The 25,448-nt window shown below is 34.7% G+C and overlaps 1 protein-coding gene across 1 annotated transcript in view; it reads left to right on the plus strand.

Annotated features, from left to right (window-relative positions):
- The window catches only part of TUSC3 (tumor suppressor candidate 3), a 115,644-nt gene that overhangs the window by 59,223 nt on the left and 30,973 nt on the right, over positions 1–25,448 (plus strand). The window contains exon 6 of the mRNA XM_030449737.1: positions 1,489–1,578. Coding sequence (XP_030305597.1) covers positions 1,489–1,578 — 90 coding nt within the window. The remainder of the gene's footprint in view (positions 1–1,488; positions 1,579–25,448) is intronic.

The following is a 25,448-nucleotide window of genomic DNA, read 5'->3' on the forward strand; positions in this document are numbered from 1 at the left end:
TTGCCCCTAGAACTGCTTTTCACCATTCCCATGTCTGTGTTTCTTTAACTCACCATTGGCAAATGGTGAATTACAGAAATATTTATTGTCTTGGGGTCTCCAGTGTAATCTTGAGCCCCTTTTCTTTTCATTCCATTCTTTTTTATCATTCCATCATTCCAAAACCAAACAATATTCTGTGTTTCCACTTTGGTTGTTTCTGATGTCATCGTATGCTTATACTACATCAGTGTGATGGTCATGGTTATTTCATACTAAGTAGAACAGAAGAAAAAATATCAGGCCATACAAAGACAAGCAAAAATAATTTGAACTAGGAAAAAAAAAAAAAAAAAGGGGGGTCCAGAGACCCAGAGACAGATTTGGATAAAACCTGGCAGGATTCACTCCTAAGCCCTTTTGTTTTTTATTCAAATTATGTTTACTAGAGGTGACAATATTGTATTTATGGGTATACAGAGCTACACTCTACAGTAACTTAGATTTATATGTTGAATATATTACTAAATATTCCTTAGAGAAAAGCCTTCAAAGGGTTTTAGTAAGCTCTGGTTTGGTTAATCATCATGGTATGATTTCTTCTTTATTTTTACATTTGGGTCCATCTTTTTTCTTCACTATTACTATACTACATCACTGGGTATATTGATGTAAAAATGCATAAAACCTGCTCTTAAGTTTGAGTTTTTGTAAGGGTTACCTGAACTGAAAAGAAGACATATTTAGATGATCCAAGTTTCCTGTTTCTCTTTTTCTCATTTGAAAACCGAAACATATTAACTTTTCTTCTGAAGGTAGTTTTAGTGACTCTTGCTATGACTCTGATTTTATCATGTAAGTTCTGTGATATTACCTTCTACAAGAATTAATGTGTGTTTTTATGGTTGTCAAACATTCCTGACCTAACTCAACAGTTCTTCAGTTCTTTCTTTCTTTTCTATTGATTCAACCATTGTTATTTGTCATAGCTAAAATGAATCAGTCATGTAGGACACACAAAGAGAATTTCATAATATGGGCAGAATTTTTAAATTCATTTTTTTCTTATGGTTCTATATATAATAATGTACACCTGAAAGCAAGCAGGTAAGATAAACATTTGTATTTGATTAGAGTCAGAAATAATTTCACAAAAAGTTGTAAAATCTTGAACGCTGTTTGCAGAATATTTGCAGTGAATGCCTTCTACTGCTGTGCTTTTTGCCATATAGATGTGTAAATGTGGCAATTCCAAGTGCACATAAAGACAGGATTATTTCAAGTGAGATTTTGAAAATCTCTGTCTTGAGCTACCTAGTTTTCTAACAGAAGTAATTAAGAATTTTATGAGCAATACATTTGAAAACTCTGTCCTAAAAATGAAATAGAGGTAGATACCATATCTGGTTAGGTAAACAATTGTGTGTCTAAACAAATCATCACCAGCAGAATGGTTCTATATTCCATTCCTCTTGGTAAATGAGTATATTATTTTTCTATTTTTTCTAGTGTGTTGTGTTTGCTATGACATCTGGTCAGATGTGGAACCATATCCGTGGACCGCCATATGCACATAAAAATCCTCAGAATGGACAAGTGGTGAGTTAATTATTTTAATTTTATTTTGAGGAGAAATATTATACAGTCACTTCCTACAGTGATTCTACAGATAATAGTGTTCCATATTACTGTATGTCAATCTGTCAGTCTTCAGTATTCAGTTGCAAGCAGAGTCTGTATTGGAATTTCAGATGCTGAGAAAGTGCCACCATCTAGGATTTGAGCTATGAAATGCGAGCAATCGTGTTTGCAAAATTCTGTCAAGCTTTTAGCTGTAGTGAATGTTTTATGAAATGTTCCATGCCACAAAATTTCCACTGCCCAAAGATAAATTGACATTTTGTCTTTTTGTAGAAATGTGCTCCCTCACACAGTGAGAAGCAAGTTTGGTTTTTTTGCTTCCTTTCTGGGTCCATTTACACATGCATTTGAGGTTTGTAACTTCTTAGCTTCCTTGCTCTTGAGCATTTTAGTTAGAAAAGGAGATGGCAAATATTTTCATGTGCTTTTTACCATTTTCCATTGGGCATTTAGTTCATCCACTGAATTTTACAGAATGCTTTTTCTTACTTACATCTCTTCACTCCTTCAATTGAAATTCTTTATTAGCTGTACTAAGAAGTTACCACTAGTTGACTACTTCTGAAATGAGTTATATCCTGCCACTGCTGTCTTTGAAGCAGTTCTCTTGAAGCAGTTCTCTTACTTGCTCTCTCCTGCTTACAGATTAGTTCATCAGAGTTCAGGAGAAATGCTGCCTACTGAGAAGGTGAAGAGAATCATAGAATGATTTTGGTTGGAAGGGACCTCTAAAGGTCATCTAGTCCAACCCCTCTTCAGTAAGCAGGGACATCCTCAACTAGATCAGGTTGCTCAGAGTCTTGTCAAGCCTCACCCTGAATATCTCCAGGGATGAGGCCTCAGCTACCTCCCTGGGCAACCTGTTCCATTTTTACACTACCCCCATGGTAAAGAACTTGTTCTGACATCCAATCTAAACCTACTCTTCTCTAATTTAAAACCATTGCCCCTCATCCTATCACTACAGGTTCTTGCAAACAGTCCACCTCCACCCTTCCTGTGAGCCCCCTCAAGGTACTGAAAGGTCACTACTAGGTCTCCCCAGAGCCTTCTTTTCTTAGGCTGAAAAACTCTATCAGCCAGTCTTCTTATGACAGACATTCCAGCCCCCTGATAATTTTTGTAGCCCTCTTCTGGATCTGCTCCATCAAGTCCATGTCCTTCCTGTGTTGAGGGCTCCAGAGCTGGATGCCGTACTCCAGGTGAGATCTTACCAGAGCAAAGTGGCAGAATGACCTCTCTTGGTCTGCTGGCCACGCTTCTTTTGATGCAGCCCAGGATGTGATTGGCCTTCTGGGCTACAAGCATGCACTGTTGGCTCATGTCCAGATTTTTGTCCACTCCAAGTCTTTTTCTGCAGGACTGCTTTCTACAACCTCATCCCCAAACCTGTACTGATAGTGTAGATTGTTCCAACCCCCCCCCCCCCCCTCCCCCAAAAAGAGAGGCCTTTGTCTGCTTTCTGCCCCTCTTATTTACCAATTTAAAGCAAGTTGCTGGGATGGAATCTATGAAACTTGAAATGAATTTAGTGGTCAGGAATCTTTTTCATAAAGACCTGTTGAACTTTTCTCAACTTTTACCATCACTAGTTAAAGGAGAGTAGCTTATGTCTTACAGATACATTTTTTTTTGAGCTCCCTTTATGTCATTTCTTAATGCTAGTAGCAAAAAAAGGATGGTTTGAATCTAATTACAGATCAGCTTTTTATTAGGAATTATCAATATTATATAGATGCCATAAAATGACATGATTCAATCTGTCAGCTGCATTATGCAGAAGTAAAATCGATGATGTAATAAATAATTTCTGTTAACCACTTTATAAAAATTCAGAGATTTTAATTTCTGCCTTTCAGTATTAAATTTCTGATGCTTTCCTATGGAGTTGCAGAAATGGAAATGCTGCATAGAAAAAGCACCATTTATGACAAATTAGTTTTTACCATATCCAGTTTTATACACAAAGCCCTTCTTAAAGACTTGTTTATGAAGTATACTACTTGAAATACTTTCAAAATAGCCCTTTAGTTATCCCTAAATTTGTTCCATCTTATCTAAGATTTCAGAGTATCTGAAAATCCATGGTTAGGGAGTGTTTAGCATACACAACTAAATAATAAAGATAACAGTAAAGATGGTTTTAAGTTCTACATAATAACGTACTGTATTAGTCAACACACATATTTTCTGCTTTTGCTCCATTATATGACTTCAGGTAAGGTATTTTGTGCATCTGCATCTCCATGTTTATGTATGTCAGTACTTACACTTCCTGAGAGCTACATCTGTGCCAATAAGTAAAACGAGTCAGATACTAAGATGGAAAAAGTATAGATGCATGATCACCAGGTTCCTGATTTATTTAAGGTACCACATACAAGTATAGTTGTAAATTAAAGCTCTTTTTACCAGTTTTAGAAGCTTAATAAGTATTCTTTAAACCTTTAGCTATTTTACATAGCAGGCTTGGTTTTTTTTTCAAATAACATTGGAAAGTCTCCTGTTTCATTTTTTTAGTGCTTATTTATCTATGTTTCTGTGAATTTGAAGTCATAAAGTGCTTATTTAACACTTCTGTGAGATTTATTCAGCCATGATAATTCTCTGTAATACTATTCTGTGTGAAGTCAGTAACTACTGTCTTTACGTCCGGGTGAAATTTAACTCTTTCCCCATATCTAGGATTTAGCATGAATTCCAGGTTTGCATGCCAGTTTTGTACAAGGATTACATGCATGTAATATTAGGAAATTAAATAGTTCTACCATTTAATAATCCCTTTTTAATAGGAAGCAAAGGATAGCTCACCAAGGTCAATTGTTTTATTATTACATTCAGATTTACTAATTCTTAGCTTTTTTATTTCAAAGGAGGTAGTGGTTGAGCTGTGTACTAGCTGTAGAGCCTGATATGCCACCAGACTTTGAAAGTATTAATATTCTGACTTCATAAACTATTATATCTTCTATTATTTGCTTTTTTCTTGTCATAGTTTTAAATGACACTTAATTTCCTTTCCTTAAATTCCTATTTTTCCAAAAGATTAAAAGATATCTGTTGGCTTTGCTTATACACTATTTACTAGTGCCAGTATCATGAGCATGTAACATTCCAGGTTCTTAAAATTTTTTGGCTTGCACATTCCATTTATCATTCTTTGCTTGATTACCTGAACTATAATTCTTTGATTGCATTATTTGAATGAAGCTTTTAAACCATATTTTTGTAATTCTGTGTGGTCTATCCAGAAAAGCAGATTGAGGTTGTTGCATTCACTACCTTTGTTCCCCCTTTCCTCAGCTAAATTCAGATACTGGGTCCACATGAAAGCAGCATTAATTTTATGTAGACAGCTGGATCTCACTATGCTATTGTTAGATATTTCAGTTATGGTTCACGTTAACAAAACCAGTATTAGTCTTCTGTCTTGACACATTCTTTATCTCTTGTATTTCTAGAGTTCTCTATCTTTTTCCTAATCATTTTATTAGGATTGACAGTGAAAACTGAATGTGTTATACTAAAATCTGTACCTATTTTATTAGGATTGACAGTGAAAACTAAACATCTGTTGGTATCTGTATATAAACAGTCTTGGGGAGGGTTCTGCTTTTTTATTCAGAGCTTGATCTGTATATAGCTCATGGTTAGAGAAGGAGAGAGCTGAAGGTGAGACAAATAGATGTAGAAAGCAATTACATATTTTTCAGTCTCCTGCGGAGGTGGTTCTCTTGCTGTTTAATTGACCTAATAGCAAAGAATTCTCATTAGATTTTCATCAGCTTTTAATCAAATAGCAGCAATAACTAAGAAAGCATTTATGTATATCTTTCCAGGGATTAGCAGCTTTTTTTTTTTTACTTGGATACAAATTCTACAGTTTTTATTATGCACTACGCTCAATTGCATCTTAAATGGTTGAAAGTTTGCTATAAATATGAACAGGGCAAAGGTCAAACTTTATCTAAGTTACTGAATTAATATGGTTTCCAAAGCTCATAATTTTCTTTCCTTCTCTGAGAATAAATTATTAGAAGATGGAAGAGTTTGTATGTGAAGAGAAAAATACATTTCTATTATCAGATATTAGATGATTTTCCAACATAAACCGATGCATTGTGAAATGCATAACAGTATTGTTTGTTCCTATATTAATTGTTTTTTTTAACGTGTCTTATTATTTTAAAAGGTTGTTAATATTGCTTAAGGATAATACAAATTATGTCCTTAGGAAACAACTTATATCCATTTAGCATATCTTTTAGAAAGAACACCTTACAATATCAGATCAAATGTAAATATTTTATTTCAATTATGTAGTTTATTCAGCCTTTTTTTTTCTTTTTTTCATACATGTCAGAATTTTATAACCATGGATCTTTGTTCAGGAGCAGTCTGTAAAATACCACAAATGATATTGCTGTTACAGAATTTGGTATCTTATATTGTGTATCTGAAGTTAAATTAAAAATATATTTCACTACCATTATTTTTGCACCTGTCAATGCAAAATTAAGACACTTGAAACCTGTATGCTTTGAATATTGAGATTCTTAATTCACATCAGTTTTCTACTGCTAAGCAGGAAAAAATGTCATTCATTAAAGTATATTCTTCTGTGTTTTGTAACATGACTTTTAAAAATGGCTGATTAAAATAAATGGAACTGTTTCTTGGAACCATTTTAAAGAATGACTCTCCCTTCAAGCTTAGTAAGTCACAGTAAATAAATTGTCCTTTTGCCTTCAATCTGTCTGGAAGCAAGTATGTAGTACAGTTTGCCAAGATTGTATTTGCAATGCCTGATTTTTCCTAAGTGGCCACATTATTTGGTACCACTTTCACACAGTGAAGTGACTTGTGTGTATATTGATTTATTATTACATATCTGTCTTCCTTTTGGATTAAAAAAAAGGTTTTACAGATTGTCGTATCAGCATCTAAGATAAAATATACAGATTGGCATCACTTCAGTCACAGCAATATTTTGGTGCATCAGTTGTCAATAGCTACAACCTCGGTGCTGCAGGATATTCTTCTCAATAATGTATTGGAATATCCATTTGTTTATATTACTATGCTTGATAAAATGGGAAGTATGTTATTAGTGTATTTAGTGAAATTCCTATCCTATGATTATCAAAGCAGAGTCAACTCAGAAGCTGCAACTAGTAAAGAGTTTCTAAAGCTTTTAATTTAAACTTCTATTTTGATTTAGTAAAAAAACTTAACAATTAGCAGTGCAAGATGCAGAACTAGTATAAAACAATCAACTATTATCAGATCAGTGCATTACCAGATGGTAAAAATCATATCTAAACTAGTACTGGGAAATGTATTAACCTGTGTAAGACATCTGTACTGATTTTGGGAATTGCTAACATTTGTGCATGTTTCTACCTTGATATTAGAAAAGGGAAGCCTTACACAATATTTTGTACCCTTGTGTATTGTGGGAAGAAAAGAAGGTAAGAAAAAGGTCATGACAGAAGGGTTGCTCAGATGAGGGATTAGAACCTCTAAATTATTAAAATGATTGGTCCTTAAAGTATGAATGCTATAGAAGTCCAGGGTAGTACCTTTGTTTTACAAGTACTGTAGTTTTGGTTGAATAAAGATGTAACATATTCCCTTCAAGTAAAACTGGATTTTAGAGAAGCAACCAGGCAGCAAGTACTTTCATGATAAAAACCAATAAAATAAAAAACCCACTAGATTTTAATTGCTGCTTGTAACAGCAGAAATCCAATTTTAATTGATTGATACTACTTTCAACTAACAAACACTTCTCCCCCCTCCCCCTCCCTACTTCTTGTCAAGTGTAGATGGGCTCCTAGAAGCAATTTAGTTCACTTGAAAAAACTGTTTTGTACAGAACAGCTCTTCTTATGTCAGAAGTCAGGGATATCGAACTTCAAACATGTGATGTAATGAAGTATCTGAAGCTAGAATCGTAATTCTGTGCAGAAAAATATACTTTTTAAAGACAGGAAAACAATGGCACAAGGGAAAAACCTGTTCATGTTCTGTTACTAGTAGGACCAGATCTTGAGTGCCAGATAGAAATCTAGTTTTTCAGTCTTCCTGGACTTGACTAATTGTGTAGATGATAAAAAGTAAGAACTTTCTCTCATAAAATTTGGTAGGGAGGTATCTCTGTAGACCTTCTATTCCAGCTGCTTGCTCAGAGCTGGTCAGAGCCTGGGACTTGTCTAAGTGATTTTTTAATGCCCTCATACTTACAGATTTGCCAACCTATTCCAGTGTTTGACCATCCACATACTTTTTTTTAATCTTTTTTTAAAATTTATTTTCCTCAAAAACGATCAAGGTAAATTTTATCCTTTTCTTCAGTAAAATCTGATTTGGCTGAGCTCCTAATTAGAATTCAACATTGACTTTAATAAAATTACTTTGCCCAGAAGTATGCGTTTTTAGAGCTCCTGCCAGCATACCTTTGCTTAAGTGGCACTAGCACTGGAGAAGTCATACAGTTTTTTGGCTGTATTAGGTTCTGTTTTCTGAATAGAGCTATGCGGACATTTGTCCTGTAGCTATGAAACAACTAAAGCATGTCTGTTTTCTTCTAAAAAAGTTTCCAACAATTTTTTTACAGCGGGGAAGGGAGAAGAGAGTAAAGAAATCTACCATATTTTCCCTATTGTACAACAGAATCTTTCACTGCTTCAGATGGATTATATTCTGAATCTTTCCTCTTCCCTGAAGAAAGATAATCTGTAGTACAAGGGCGCAGATGTCCCTTTGGCTAAGGTGCCATTATGGCATTTGGGAATTGTCTTGTCAATTACTAAGCAAGTATCAAAATATTTTCTAAGCTGCTGAGCCTTCTAGAGTACTTGACCTGGTACATTTTTCCATTGGAGAGCTCTTGCCTCTCCATATTATTTTGCTAGTAAGCTCAATGGTGTCATTTTAATTTAACAGATTCTCCTGTCTTAGTGAACAATGTCAAAAGAAGAAACATGCATTTGACTGTGTTAAATGTAAATGAAGCAGCATACTTCAGCCACTCCTTCATGGACTAATTAACCCATGATCTCTGGTTCAGAGATCTTGTTACTGTGGTTGCTCTTTTTTATAGTGGTTATTTTTGTCGAACATAAGAAAGGCAACAATTATTTGCTGTTTGATATTTTGACAAATACAGAATGCTTTGTGTGTTTTCACAGAAAGAAAAATTATTCTGATGTTACTTTTTTGTCTAGCTCGGGTGCCAACATTAGTTTCTTTCTTTGTCTAACCTTTCATGTTTACTCACTGTTCCTTAAGGAAGAAACAATAGAAAAAGACACAAAGACTAAATTAAAAGATAAACTAAATTTTTTATTTTACATGGAAATTGTTCTTCTGAGCCTCTAAAATGCGGTAGAGTAGTACTATACATCTAACCTTTTAGATATAAAATATTTCTCTGGGTTCTTAGGAAGCAAGTGACAGGGCTATATATTTTGTTGTGATTTTGGTTTGTTTTTTTTTTTTTTGTTCTTTGAATCATTCATAATATTTTACATTTTTGTATTTACGTATGTTGACACTCAGATCTTACAGGCATTATAGTGAAGGGCCAGGCATACATACCTGTTTTCATTATTTTCCTTATATGCTGTTTTGAAGCATTATGAACAGTCACAAGGCTAGGCTAGTGATGCTGTTCTTTGTATCTTTCACTGTGAGACTTTTAAGTATCCTATTCTTGTAGTTTGTTTAGCTTGGGGATTTTTGGCTCAGGGGAGACCTCACCGCTCTCTGCAACTCCCTGAAAGGAGGTTGGAGCCAGGCGGGGGTCGGGCTCTTCTCCCAGGCAGCTGCCAGTAAGACAAGAGGTCATGGACTTAAACTCTGCCAGGGGAGGTTTAGGTTGGATATTAGGAAGAAATTCTTGACAGAGAGGGTGATCAGGCATTGGAATGGGCTGCCCAGGGTGGTGGTGGATTCTCCATCCCTGGAGGTTTTTAAGAGACTGATGTGGCACTCAGTGTCATGGTCTGGCAACCTACAGGTAGTAGTGGATTAAGGGTTGGACTTGATGATCTCAGAAGTCCTTTCCAACCCAGCTGATTCTGTGATTCTATGATTAAGTGATTGCACACACCCCCCTCCAGTGCCTAGCAGCATACTTGCACTAGAATTCCACTGGGTCTGAACCCTGGTAGTTGAGGAACAAGCCTACTCTAAAATTAAAATAGAACAAACTTGTACCTGGCAATGTTATACATGTGAACAGAATGTGAGAGTGGGTGCTGTGGTAAAGGTGATGATTGACTACTGGGTTAAATAGTGTATTTTGTTTGGTTTGGTTTTGATTTTGTGTTGAGTCTTTTTTCAGACAGTGGTAAAATTACCATTTACTTTTATAACAGTGCACCTATTCAGAGTCCCCTTAAACCATACCCAAGGAACATGCAGGTATTCATTTTTCTTTTGGCACAGTAATGTTTCAATAGCAGAAACAAAATTTGGTCTAGCTTTAGAATAAACAAAGAGAATCTTAAGTTATTTAAAGGACCTTGTTTCCTAATTATTTTTTTGTATATTTCTCATCTTAATTTTTAGTTTGTTTATCTAGTTGCTATTGTACTTCAGTTTATTATAATAGTTGCAATGTTAAAATAATTAAATGTTTGTATATAATTTCATCTTATCAATAGTGCTTATTGCAACATATGTTGAAAATATGAAGGCTTTTTTAAAATTGTTAAAAGAATATACTCACTGAATCCAGAATGCTTATGTAGTCAGAAATGCCATATAATGTGTTATTAAGATTAAAACTTTCTGCTGTTGTGTTACATACAAAGGAAAAATTCAAGCTAAATTGTTTGGATTTTCTTGAATATACTTTAATATGCAAACTGTAGCCTTATAATTTATGATCCTGGTGAAAAGTTAGATTTATTTAATTATTTTATATTCATTCAATTAGATTTTATTCACAGCTTACATTGCTGCTACATTATCAATGTTAATGTGTAGAAGCAGATATGGCTGAAATCTATTGTCTTGCTGCAGCTATGTAAATGTTAAGCTATGTTTATGAAAGTACTCTCTAGAAATCTTTGAAAGGGAATCACTGTTTTCCAACTGCTCCATCAATCTTCCTGAGAGAGTAAGAAGGAGAGAATTTAACTGCTATCCTAACTGCTGGTCAGGGTTCAAAGTCTATGGTTGTTGACAAACTAGTTCTTAAAAGGGAGTGGGCTTTATACAAGCTTTAGAACAAGGAATAGTTTTCATTTTGCATTATCCTTCAGTCAAGTATTCTCTCCTGGACTACTCAAAAAGCCATTGCAGAGCTGCCATGTGCATTGCTTAGAAAAGGTGGTCTAAAAATCTTCTTAGGAGAGTTTAGTTCTGCATTACACAATTCAGATTTATGTGCTCTTTAAATGTTTTAAAAGCATCTTCCATCAAGCTAATATGATGCACAGAAATGGGCTGAGGACCAGGTTTAGCATACGTTGCTTTTTCTTAATATTCACTATTTACAGAAAGAAATGTTCACGTTATTGAAAGTAGACACTAGTTCTTTTGTACATCTTCATACAGAAAAGAGGAGGCATTTTTAACTATTCCCCTTAGAAGTCTTATCATTAATATTTATATGAAAGCTGTTAAAGGCTGTAGTACTTTACCTTTAGGTGCAGTGCAAATTAAAGAGAGTTCTTTACTGAAGGTCTTGTAAATCTAGGTTTTCAGTAATAAAAAAAAACCCAACATGCAATAACTTTCATCATCAATGGTCCTGAGGTCATTTAGCATAGCAGTATGTCCTAAATAAAGAGAAAATAGAATTATCATTTAAAAGAGGGAAGTTGTCTGCATTTACTAGTCCTTCACAGTTTTAATATGGGTCAATGAAAGAAGAATTTTTTCTATGATTTTGTCTGATAATCACTGCTCTACAAAACATTCTAAACAAAAAAAATGTTCATGCGCTTTTTGTACATCCATAATTCTATATAGATCATTTTAAACAGATTGATTACTGTCAGGTTAAAGGAGCAACTGTTCTATAGTCTTCTCTTTTGCTAAATACTGGAGTCAAACAACGAATGGAAATTGGTGGGGTTTTCCCCCAATTATTATTGTTTTATTTATCTATAGATAAAGAACACTCCAACAAATCAAAAAACACCATTTGATGTTGTCCAGACATAGAAAAGAAGTAGGTTAACTGCCATTAAAGTGCTTTGTTTCTAAAACCAAAACTTTGTTTGAACTCTGAAAATAGGCAGAAGTATTTGGGCCTAGTAGTATTCACAGCTTTTTCATGTGACTCTAAAAATTAGGTAGAGTTTTCTCAGTGTTGGCTACTTCACCTTCTGAATGTGCATTTATCTAGAAGTATCCTAGAATAAGTGGCAATATTGTAAGCATTGGATCAGCTGCACAGTTTAAGAATGGATCTTAATAATCTATTTAACAACAAAATTGAATTAAATTTATGCCGTTAGTCATTTAATATCCCAATAACTGATCAGTTGCATTATTATTAATTATCTCTGGAAAATGCAAAAACACAAGGAGATGATGTGAATGCATATGCCACTTCAGTGCTCACAGAGGGATCATAGTGCGTTTGCTACTCTGATCTTTCCACTGTATCCCTCTCATCACTTAAAAATACTGTATTAAATACAAATATTATGCAAAACTTGAGTAATATGTGCAAAAGAGCACACAGACTTTAACTTGTGCTTCTTCTGGATTTTTTCTCTTGTTTAATTTTCTGTTTTCCTAAACCTACTAAAATATTGGATAGCTCCATTTACTGAAAAACAATCAGTTGAAACCCCTCTCCAAGAAGTCTCTTTAAAGCTGAGTGAAAAAATTCCAGGAAAGAACCAGATCAAGATCAGAGACACATTCAAACCACTGTTACTCAGAGAATTATTTTCTGTATAAACTGAAGAACATGCCTTCCAGAAAAGATAGCAGATATTACACAGGGTAGAATGAATCCTGAAAATAAACAGCACAACTGAAATAGCAAACTCTTAACAATCTGAAGAAGGAAAGAACAGCTGGGAAAAAAAAAACAGTAACAACTTTGAGCAGAATCCTGGGTTTTACTGGTGTAGGTGACTGTAGTGAAATGAGGCAACCAGGTGCCACTAATTACCAGGCAGTGGGCATGAGCTTGTGTTAAGCCCACCTCTGCCTGATCAGGGTGGGCCCCAACTGCGCATGAGCAGGATTAGGGGGCCAATAAAAGGTGAGGCTTGAAGCACAGTCTTAGCTCAGTCCTGAGCAAGCCAGCAGAGAGGTCAGTCGAATCTGGAGCAGTAGCACCAAGCCAGGCTAACCAGTCCTGAGGGCAAACAATTCAGAGCACCATTTGTGCGCTTCTGCCGGGACACCTGTTGGACCTTGGAGCGCCGTGCCCTAAGAGAGGTTCATCTTGCAACAGGTGGCCAGTACACATATCTGTTGATATATTTAGTATCTTTAAAATGAGCCTTTTTTTTTCAGTGGAACTTATACCGTTTGAGAATTAAAGAATGCTATGAGATTGCCCTTTAATATTTTTTTCTGCATTTGACCATGTGAGAGGGCCCTTATACATTGTCCAGTCATGAACAAGTGCATATTATCAAAATTTTTGACTTCTAAGATTTTGCTCACAGACTTGTTTTACAGGTCTGTTGTACTACTCTTTGTATTAAAATAAAACTTCCTTTAATTGTAAGGTGGACCACACAAGTAATAATTATCATGATTTTGACTTAGTTTTTTAGTAGGCAGCCATATTAGTGAATCTTATTCAGCCTGTATTTATATGGTGGATACTTATTTTTTCTACCTGAATTTGCAGATAATTAGACAACATAATTTGTGGAAATCCTTCTGACTTTTGAAGTGTTTAGGCTTTATTTCTTCCTGTCTAATGTAGTGGGGTTTTTTTTCCTAGGTTAATTTCTGGCATTAGCCAAATTCATTTGTATCTATTTTTGCACTCAAGTCATCAACTTGAAACTTCATAAATTAGTCCCAAGATCTAGAGTTCTTTTATGTGTTTTTAATGGCCTATTCTTGGTCCCATTGAGCCACTCATTCAACCTGCTTATAGTGTTTGCTCTTAAACCATTTTTCTCCAGCTTTACCTCTAACAGAGTGAGTTGCCAAAGTCCGGATAAAAAGCAGCACATTTTCTTTGTCAAGAGGATTAATTACCTTAAGAAAGAGATTGTGCTTCATGAATCGGTGTTTGTTTTATTTTGATAAATGTGCTGTAGCTAGCTTCCTTCCTTTTAGAAAGTGTTAATTTCTATGTATGCTGTTCTATAGATTTATAGTAGCATACTCAGCATTGGCTAGAATACAAACCAAAACAAACGAAAAAAAAATGCTACTAGGCTTACTAGTTCTGGAATTCTGCTTTTTGAGTTTTCCTTCAGTGTTTTATGTGGTAGAGATGCATTCTGTCAGCTGTGGAGTCCTGGATCCCTTTTATTCATCATAACCATTGCTGAAGACAGAATTGAGAGATTGGGTCATTACCGTCCTTTACTGCATATTAACTTCTTTGCTTATTATCTGTTTTAATAGTGGAAATATGACCTGTTTTAATTAATTTTTCAGGACTACTTCAGCTTGTTTCCTGCCAACTTTCACTTGCTAAACTTTTTGATCTTAGAATAGGGAAATGTGTTTGCTAGTCAGCTTCTTTCCACTCTTTCTAAGCTCTGGTTGTTCATGGTGTTCTGTTTGGGATTAATAATTGGTTAGGTCTGGAACCCTTCCCTGAAAGTCCACTTATGCATTTATTTATTTATTTTTAAGATCCGTATGATACAGATTCAAGGTAGCTTAAGAAACTTAAGCTGTCTCTGATTCATTCAGTTCACCAAATTTTTCAAGTGTAGATGATATCCCTCATTATTTTTTCACTTCAGGTGAACTCCTTTGAAATGTAAAATCTTAAATTGAATTTTTAAGTGTGTTACTATTAATCTTTCCATTTAATTTAATGAATCAACTCAGGTAATTTTATCTGAAATTCTTGTATGGGAAATGTACTTATAATATTGCCTACTCTTGAACTGGTGGGTAACTGAAGATAGGCTCTACCAGGTTTCACGTACCTATCATTGAGTTCTGCTGTTAGTAGTATCTGTTTTAATTTTACCTAGAAGATTAGTTTTCAATCTACTACAAGGAGTTCTTTTTCTGTGTGTTTTTCAGTTTTTCAGCTTGGTAATAACTTCCTTCATGAGCAGAATATGAGTTTTCTCTTGACCTTGTCCTCCTTTTCCAAAGCCTGAAATGTTCTGCTGAAGCTCAGCTTATCTTTTCCATTTTTCTGTCAGTTTACCCACACCAGTGCTTAGTTCAGATAAGGGATGCTCTTTTGAAGCTCATGTCACCTTCATTCCCACCTTCTATAATTTAGTTCACATTACACAGGGCACACAGATTATGATCCTTTTTAATGAAATGAAGCCAAAAGGTTCATTCTCCAGGAGTACATCAAATACACTCACGTCTGCTACCGGGTTGTTCAGTCCATTGGATCAAGGAGGAACCAATGTGTAGTAGAACTGCTCGAAATGTGTAAATGGATATTGAGTTTGGAGAATGTGACAATTAATACATGAGTGGCATTCCTCAGAAGTCTGTACTGAGACTGGTGCTGCTTAGTATCTCTGTTGTCAACATGGACAGTGGAATTGAGTGCATCCGCAGCAAGTCTGCTCATGACATCAAGCTCTGTGGGGTGGTTGACACGCTGAAGGGAAGAGAGGTCACTCAGAATGACCTTGACAGGCATGAGAGGTGGACTAGTACGAATCCTATCAAGTTCAGCAAGGCCAGGTGCAAGGTCCTGCACCTGGGTTGGGCAAATCCCAAGCACAAATACAGGCTGGCTGGAGAACTGCAGACAAGGCCTAGGGGGTGCCCAGCCCATTGTATAGTTCAATGAATATGCACTTACTAATGTAAACATAGCCTTTAAGTCCTTATCAGCTCGGTGTAAACATCCTTACATTAATAATGGTGGCATTCTTCAAGTCAAATTTTGAAATTTGTTCTGATATGAAAGGTGATGTTGAGCAGGAGACTCTGCTTCCATGAAGACATTTCAGTCCCAGATTTGTATCTGGTATCTGTGTTCCTATGAGAAAAGTGTATCCTACATTTTGCTAGATATATTCTGGTAATGGATCATCGAATGTACGTATATTTATTTCCTGCTAATATATTTATATATGAATGGCAGCTAGATAGAGTTTTGGGTCATGTCCTCTTTTAGCAACTCTGTGCTGGTGTTTTCTCTGTCTTTGAAAGACCAAACCTCAGTAGGCTCCTCAGAATCTTAAATGCTTTGCTTTTGTACTTTTAAGGCTTTGCTAACCTGTATGTCAGATGAGAAAACATTTTTTTTTCTGAAGTCTATTTAAGTTGAAGATCTTTCCTCTTCAATCTTGTAATTTTCTATTGACAGTGAAAAAGCCTCTGAATGAATGTTTAGAAAATATCACTACCAAAAGGTAAAAAAAAAAAGTGTTGAATTATGTTCTAAATTATGAGGTACAGGAGGAATCTATGTAATTAGTAGCTAACTCAAATATTTTAATAAATTCCTCAGTTTTGCATCTTGACTTGTAGAGATCAGATTTTTTTTTTAATTATCAAAGGAAGATTTTCTTAAGAAACTGTAAAAGTAACTTAATATCTAAACACTATTAATGTGTGATAAGAATTTTAAAATGTGCCCTTTTTTACGTAACAAACATTTCAGTGTGGAATTTCTGTAATATTTTTGAGTATTAAAGTAAATAGGTGGATCCTGACCCCTTTTTTCATATCTGCTATGAAGATCATTTCTGTTCTTAATATGCTATGGTGATAATTTTCCCTGTATTTAGCAGGTCATACTGTAGAAATATTTTATATGTTCCTATTTATGACTTTCAAATACAATCTTCAGTCCATTAATATTTTTATAGTTCTCTAAAACTCTTTAGATATCTTAGTAAAAATGCATATCAAGTTGATATTTGGATCCTGGACATTAACAATTTTTAAAGTTTAGTCTTTTAACAGAGCTAACAAGTATTTTGGCATGTGTAGATATTTCCTAATGCAAATGCTTCCTCTTTTGATTTTAAAGGTCAGCTCTATTATTCCTGAGGATTTTATTTTAATTTGTCAAGTTAAAAAAAATTGAATGGAACACTTTTAAACATATGGAAGTTGCATTATAGTATCTTCACAAAAATAGTGCATTTCTCAACGGAGAGTTTGCCAGAAAAAGGTTACTAGATGGTATTAAAAGTACCAGTTTCAGGGGAAACAAAAGAGTAACCTTCAAACTTTTTCTGACTTTGTCTCTTATCAGTCATGAAAGTGTCAGTCATAATATGAATACTCAGGCTTTGAATTGTCAATAGAGGAAGGTTCCTCTTTGAGTTTATATTCACTGGAACAGAAGAGATAACACTATTATCAATGTTTTTATAGTATACCCAATTTCTCATTGCATGTACTGAAATGCAGTTTTTAATACAGTTTAGATATTGGTATAATGATAAATATGTCAGACTTTGAAAGTAAATTCTGAATATTTCTGCCAGTCTTGATATGGCATGGAATTCCACTCTGGTTTCATTCAGAGATTTTTATGAGCATTTTCTGGAAAAAAACCCCCTAATTATCGAACACATTTCTAGCCTCCTTTTTAGGAAATTGACATTAAATATGCTTTTCATTCTGGGATGTGTGTTGAATTGTCAGCCAGTTGGAACTTAGAGTTCAGAACTGGAACATAAATATACAGAATAAAAGCTAACACACTGTATAACATACAAATACAGTTGCAAGCTAGTTATGATCACCGTAATATGAATCTTTATGCTTTTTTTTGAGAAGGCTTTCAAACGCTATGATTTAACTGCTGTGTGAATTGCTTTGAACTGCTGTTGATGAGCTTGTTACTTTTATTTCTTATTTTTCATATATTGTGTAGTTTTTCTGTGGTCTAGCTAATGAGCAAAATTTCAGTGCAATTCATATGTACTGTGCAAGTTTTGAATGACAATATAAGTGCACTAAATGCTTACATGTGCTACACTTCAGATTTGTTTATATTTACACTGAAATGAATCCAGAGCTTACTGCTAGTGGACTGTAGAGAGCTGTGTCAATTTCTTCTGATTTGCATCGAGATGCAGGTTATTATTAGCAATAGGTTCATTAACTCCACTAGTCAAGATCATTTCTGTAAGAATTACATGCTTTCTTTACTACCAGGTTTAGGCAGTCTTCCGAATCATGGTTTCATGTAGATATTGTGAAGTCGTATTTATGTTTTACTTGAGTCAAGTTTTCATCTCTGATTTTCTAATGTATGGGTTAGCAAATAAAGCTAGACAAGTATGGCATGGCTGAGGGTTTCACTGAAAATCTCAATTATTTCAGATGTATGGGAATAGTTAATATCTAGTATATCATCATGACAAAATCCAGTAATCATCAAATATGCTATGTGTCTGGAGAACTCAATGTAGGCAAAATAATGGCTAAACCTTTTTTGTTAGTATCACAAAAAGTTCCTCATATTTTGTGAGTGTTGTAACTAATTATTAGTGAATATAGATCTTCCTTTGGTGTTGACTGTCACCTGACTTATAAAGTTGGCTGTGTTTTCCTGTTAGCATCACTCAAGAGGCTGATAATTAATACATCGTTTTTGACAAAAAGACTCCAAATGAATTCATGCAGTGGCCTTTAGAACCATGCTAACACATTTGCCAGGGGAAAGCTTCTTTGTCAGAAAACTACTGATTTTAGCAAGCTGCAGAGCTGATAATATATATTCTAGAATGGATAAAAAGTCAAGCTATAGTATTCATCTTGCAGAATGAGGACAAATTTTTTTCTCATTTTAGCTTTGCTGTTAAGCTGCCTCATCTCTTCTGCCAATCTGCCTGTCTCCAGGAAAGCAAAAATGGTTGAAGTAGTGGTTTAGTGCATTCTTTCTTTATTTTCCTGTTGCCAATGGAGTAATTCATTCAACTAAAAAGATAAAATAGAAGACCCAGTCCCTAAATTGTTATTATTTTAGAATGTGTTTTCCTATTTCTCTGCATACTGTAACATATTGCAGCCTTGTAGTTTTTGTAGTTCTAAAAGGATTCAAAGCTTAAAAATGAAGTAAAGAAGCAATTGAGACAAATGAAAATGCAGAAGCAAGACTCATGAAAGGTATTTTACTTCTTATCCAACTTTTTCTCCTATTATTGAGCTTTTATACCAATAATGCACAATCTTCTTTGAGAAAGTGTCCAAGGACTGTCATCTTCCAGAGTGTAATTCAGATAGCAGTGGTTTGGTGCAGCTTTTCTTCTGTGGAAGGTTATTTTTCTAAATGTAAGCTAAAGACTGTCTTCAAGAGTCCATATATAGAGAGATGTAAAGGAGCTTCATTCAAAATGCTCTAACAAAAGCACAGATTTACTAGTAGTATTTTTATTTACAATATGACAATAGCTTTAAAAAATAAGATTATTATTGTCTTAAAGATAGCTAAACAGTTGACACTCATACTTGAAGTTGTTTTTAGCTTTTTGTTAAGTGTTTAGCTTGCATATTTTGAAGGACACAGGAAATAAAAAACAAGGAATCTGTGTCTTGAATCTTAAATTACTATTAAATTGAGACTGAAATTACTAAAATATCTGAAATAACTTCCCTCCAGAAGCATGGCATCATTCTTTTTCAGTGATTCTAAACAGTGTTTTCTGTTAAACAATTAAAGAATGGAACAGTTCCAGTATTTCATATTAAATGTTGCAAAATTAAATCATATGATGTTCAACATGGGGAAAAAACACTGTTCTTTATAGACTGTCTTGTTAAAATATGATTGCTTTGACTCTCTAGTGGGTGACATTTTTATATTTAACATAAAAAGAAACAGCTTGTTCTAGTCCTGATAATAAGTCAGACACCAATGTTATGTTAGCGAGGTACAAAGCTGCTCACCTCTATTCAAGGATTATTTGAAGCCAGCACACAGCAGGCCAAATGAATAGGAATTCTTTTTTATGGTCAATCTGTGACTATGACAAAAGAGTTAAACCTAAGGTTACTGGAAAACTTGCTGTAAAATATGTCTTACAAATACTGTCGAGACATTTATGGCTAAAGTGAAGCATTTCTTAGAGTGGTTATTGGATACATTAGAGTATGAACCTGATGTGAAAACCTTAACGTGCATGTGCAGAACTGCACGTGCATGAGTATATTTTTGTGTCCTTATGTAAGGATATGTTTCACAATATTTCTATGGCTTTTTACCATTATTAGCTATCTGTTATTTTTCAATCTTAAATCAATATTTTAGAAGGGCACCCGATGTGCCTTTATTTCTATCCTTTAATCATTATTAATCTTTATGGTGTTTCTGCTCATCTATTACTTTGGCATTACTTTAATTCTTGCCTAGAGTAACTCTAGATCAGTGTATTCTTTGGTTATCTTCATCTCTTTACACTCTGCAACAGCTTACTACTTAATGCTGAGTTTTAGCTTCTAGGTACTTTGAAAATATGGAAACAATCAGCATTCAGATATATGCAAATGTTTACCACATATATGAAGATATTAATGAAAATAATGAAGTTACTGAAGTACATTTTAAAAATAATGAAAGTTATACCTGAGGCCTATGAGGTCTAAAGCTTCTTGGTTTACTAGTATTGATTTCTTTTTCTCAAATTCTGGAAGACTGATAAGACTCTAAAAGTTCAGGGTCCTTTCAGCTTAAGTTCAGTGCTGGACTTTTTGGTAGGTTTGGGTTTTTCTGTGGAATTGAGAATTTATATTTATTTATTTGGAAACAACATAGGAAGCATGTATGTAGTTTTTCTTGGGGAAAACAATGACATACCTCTTTCAGATCTTTCTTTAACTAAGATCTACAAGAAAAACTTTGATAAATTCCAGTAAGCTTGTTTTCTTAGGAATTGAACTAAACAACCAATTCTTGTTTTTGATGGTTGTGGGCATCCTTTCCTTGAAAACTAGCAAAAGCTAAAGAGAAGTTGTTTAGGAGGAGAACATTTTTGAGCCTTAATGTTATCTGCAATTTTCTTACTCTGTTGGAAAGAACTGTAAAGTGGTGAGAATGAAAAAGCAGATCACTCATTTTCCTGTAAAATGATTGGCTCTCAGCAGACTATTTCTTTTTAGGGGTAAAGTCTTTTGGTTAGAATAGAATCAAACAACCTTTAAATACATTGTGGACAAGAGACAACAATGATTAGGATTATTAGAAGGAAAAAAATACATCCAAGACTATGAATTCTGTGTTGTGTATACAACTTGAATAGGGTCTGGAAAAAGCTCAAGAGATGACACAAGTGTGGAAGTGCTTCTGAAGAAGGAATAATAACAGGCCAGTTTGAGTGAAGTGTATTAAATAATGACTGACATGAAGAGATGTGGGAAGGGAATAATTTTCAATTTATTCAAATTAAATTTGAAGGTGGTACTTTGAAATAAAATGTTTCTACATGTTGCATGTCAGTGGAAGCCTTTGCTGCAGGTTATCACTCATACTAAACATTTAAAAAATTCAAAAAGCTAGTGTACAAATTTATAGCTATTAAAATGCTTTCAAGATGGTAGTTTCAAGGTAGTCTGGCTGAAAAACAGAAGTATATCCTCAGAGGCAGAGTCTTAGGGAGGGATTTAAAGGGAGCATTCTAGATTATAACTTAAACACAGATATTCAACTGTAGTGTCTTTTATAGCATCTGTCTTTGAGTACATGAAAAGATGACTGCTAAATTCAAAGTTATTATTCCTTTGTCCACAGCATGTAATAAAATAATAGAATAAAATTTTCCAGCAAATTATTCAGTTGTGTGTACTTCAAGAGATGTGAAAATACTGGAAATGTCACTGGAACAGATATATTCAGTAGTTAGTCACTAAAAATAAAATCTAGTGGTATATTTATATACTAATTCACATCCTTTGGTGTTAGCCAGATTTAAAGAGTAAGAGAAAGTGAGATATGGACTGGTAGGGAGCAATAGATGGTCCTGCTAATACATGCAGTCTCAATACTTGCCAGCTGCTCAGATTAGCTTTTGAAATAATATGGATCACTAGAGACAGATTAAAAAAGTGAAAAGATCACTTAAAAACCAGAAAAGATGCTTGCTAGTAGGAGGCTTTTAAAGTACTTAGGCAGAGATAAAAATGGACTTCCTAGTGTTGGAAGTAGCAAATTCTGGAGTACTTTAGCAAGGCAGATGCTGTATTCCCTGTTAATTGAAGGAGGTTTAGGACATGTGCATTATTTTTGGGCTGAACTGCGAGGAACTTACCTCCTACAAGGAGAAAGATTAGAGGTGGTAGAGGCAGTGCTTAGAGGGCTGGGACTGCCTTGTCTGGATTTGTGATCATAGCCTCTTCCCTTCATAGTCTTTGAGTGAGCATATCCATACGTTACATACACTATCTTCTCATTTCCTATCTATTTCCTTTATGAGATTAACACTGCAGTAAAGGTTGGTGATTTGTCTGTTAGTTGCTTTTTGGAGTAAGCAAGGAGTAGTTGTCTCATGCAAAACCCCCCAAAATGCTCTGATAAGGGTTAGAGAAAAGAGCTCACATGAGAGAAGCTTCAAATGCTTAACAGCAGATACTAGGCTGGATGTGGAGCATTGCTGTGAGGATGTCATGAAGTGTCCCCTAGATGTGGTTTTTATCATTTAAGCACTTGTTAGCCATATTTTGTTCCACTAAATTCACTCTTCAGGTCAGTTTAGAAGGAATACGGTACCAGGACATTTCTAATTTTACCTGCTGAATCTCTTGCCTGGGGTGATTTGCAAGACCATTTCTTTTGTTTTTGTGGCGTTTTGGGGTTTTTTTGGTGGCAGGCAGTTTAGTTTTCTGTAGCTAAATGTTACATAGAAATAAATGTTAGATTGGAATCCTTTAGTATAGAGTATATTGTTTTACTTCATAGTTTGTTCTATTCAATTATGCAGCTTATTGTATACAATGTATCTTTCTAAATATTGATGTTCTGAAATTCTATTACCAATGAATGAAATATTGGCCCTGTTGAAATCAATAGCAAAATGCTTATTGACTTGTTTTGAATCAGCATTTCACACAAATTCTTTTATGTGCAGAGAAGAAAGCTCTGTGCTCTTCTCTAAATACTGTGGGACTGGGAATCTGCTTTGGTGAGAGTCAGTATGAGGTTTTGTAACTAAAACTTCATAAGGTGTGGAAACTAAAGAGAGAGATGTACAGACAACCTTTTTTTTTTTTCTTTTTTCACCCGTCTTGTTAAAAGAATTGCCTAATTAGTCTCTAAGAACTGAAAGAAATCTTGAAAGTCCAGAGAGATGAAAAGGGATAAAATTCGTTATAAAGCCGACAACTGGTCTTCCAACACTTGGAACAAGCCTTTGTAGTAAAGAGATGAAATTACATGTTCACATTGTTAAATTAAAGACAAACCTTCTTGTATGGATGAATTTCAAAAAATGCCAAACCTGCTTAAATTTCTTGGAATTTTTGAGTGGAGTTTTCCTATAATTCATTCAGTGAAAACAAGGAAGACCACACTAGAAGTTGCTCATCTCAGTCAGCAGTGAGTTAGTGAATTTATGAAATTTGGAGAAATAGACAAGGTTGAGGCAGTGTTCTGCCTGTCAGACCCTGGCTCAGGCTCAGCTAACGAATGAGTTTCTCTCCAGCACACATCAAAAACACAGACTTGGAGTTGGGATGCAAATACTCTGAGAGTATTAAGAAAATAATATGTGTGTTGTAAAAGACTTGAACTGTAATCAAATTTGATATGCTGCCTTGAAATTCTGTTGTGACAAAAGTATGAAAAATATTTTTTAATGCTACAGTGTCCAAGTTTATGTACAGTGGGACTAAATTTAAGGAACTCGGTGAGTAAGCAAACAATTCCTTGCCATCAGGTATGTGAAAGGTGTGTTTTGCATCCTTTCTTTATACTAACTTTGTAAGCCCAGACATCCATGGTCCTTTCTGTCCCTAGTTTAGAGAATCATGGCTTGGGTTCACTACGTACGCATTACATGTTCCTATGCAAGATGGTTTTATTTGTTATTAATTTTCAGTTAGTAGCTATGGTCACCACAATAAGAGTACAAGAGGTTTTGGGTTGTAACAAATATTTAGGAAAAAGTACACTTTAAAAGAAAATTTAAACTATAATAGTTCAACTATAATGTAGCTATTTTAAAGGCCTAGAATTTGGGATTTTTCTTGATGCCAAGTGTTCCGATCTGAGCTATTTTATATTTTGATTGTGAGGAAAAATCAGCCACTACTCATAGATGTCACATGAATTTACAAAAGTAACAGGCTTTATGTTTAAGTAAATTACAAAGATTTATTTCAGGGAAAGGAGGCAATAACACCACCTTTAAAAGAAAAACAGCTTTACAAGAGGAGAGATTTTATGAGAGAGTTGTTAAGAAAATAAAAGGAAAAACAGGAGGGCAATTAAGTTTTATCACCATATGCCAGCCCTGGCCTCTGGCTAGGAGGGGGGGGAGGGGGAGGGGGTGGTGGCGTAGGACCCCCTGAGTTCCTGCTTGGCTGATGTTCTCTGCTTTTTTGTCCTGCTGGTGCTGTCCTGTAACTGAAGCCAAAGTGGCAAGAGATAGGGGGGCATGAGGGGTGCAAAGGGGGGAAGACAGAGCCAGTGTTGTCTTCTTTTCTCCTTGAGTTTTTATACAGCCAAAAAGGGTTCTGTCTTTTCATAAATCACTGGTACAAACTGGCAGAGATTTGCCATCCCGAGAACTTCTCTTTTAATTATTGGAATCCTTCAGTCCTTGTTACCTTGCTAAATTTATTGTCTTTTTGACTCCGTGCTAGGAGACCTTCTGATTAGCATTCTTACCTTTAGGTGCCTGCCAGGCATGATATAAAACAGAAGCTGGCTAAGTTTGGGGTAAAAATTTGTTAATTGAGAATAGGCTTGATGCATTTTTGAAAGAGTAGAAAAAATGTTGACTCGAGACATATTTCATATTTTCAAAGTGTTTTCATCACCAAGAGGAAAATAATATTTAATGACCTCAAAGTTTATATAGTTTCTGAATGTTCTCAGAGCATTCAGTCATCTACTACTGTAATGCATTTAAGTATGTGGATGCTAGATGTATGAATCTGAATCTAAACACTGTAGTCATCTGAAGAATGACATGATGGTTCATAACTAAAGCATTCTTAAAAAACTACTTGAGACCGTATCTGGCTGACAGTGCTTCCATATCTTTGATCAATTTTTCATGCTGTTCTTGTGTGTTAATTTTAATTTGAACAATTCTTCAATGTTAATTTACTAGACAACATACGTTTTTTCATATTTGTAGAATCATTTTTCTCTTCTTTCTGAGTTGAAAATATATTGCAGTTTCACAATCCAGTATTGGTAATATTCTTTTCACTTCCTTGTTTACAGTAGTAGAAGAGTGAAAGTCTCATGTGAACAAACACTTACTACATCTTAAGAGAATTTTTCATTTGGCCTAAAATAATTTCCAGGTTTCTATGTCCCATATACGTGGGCATTCCATGTTCTATTGATTTGTCTCCTAGTTATTAGTTTTTATGACTTTTTTCCAGTCCTGGAACTTCTTAGTTCTTGACTGTTTGGGTCTTTTTTTTTTTGTTTTTTTCTGAGCTGATGAAAGGAACTTGAAATGCAACTCAGCTTTAACAGCAGCATTTGATATTCATTGCAGGCTAGAATACTTGCTAAGGAAAGCACAGCAAATAGGTCT

This window comes from Calypte anna, chromosome 4A (assembly GCF_003957555.1).
Source record: "Calypte anna isolate BGI_N300 chromosome 4A, bCalAnn1_v1.p, whole genome shotgun sequence".
Lineage (NCBI taxonomy): Eukaryota > Metazoa > Chordata > Aves > Apodiformes > Trochilidae > Calypte > Calypte anna.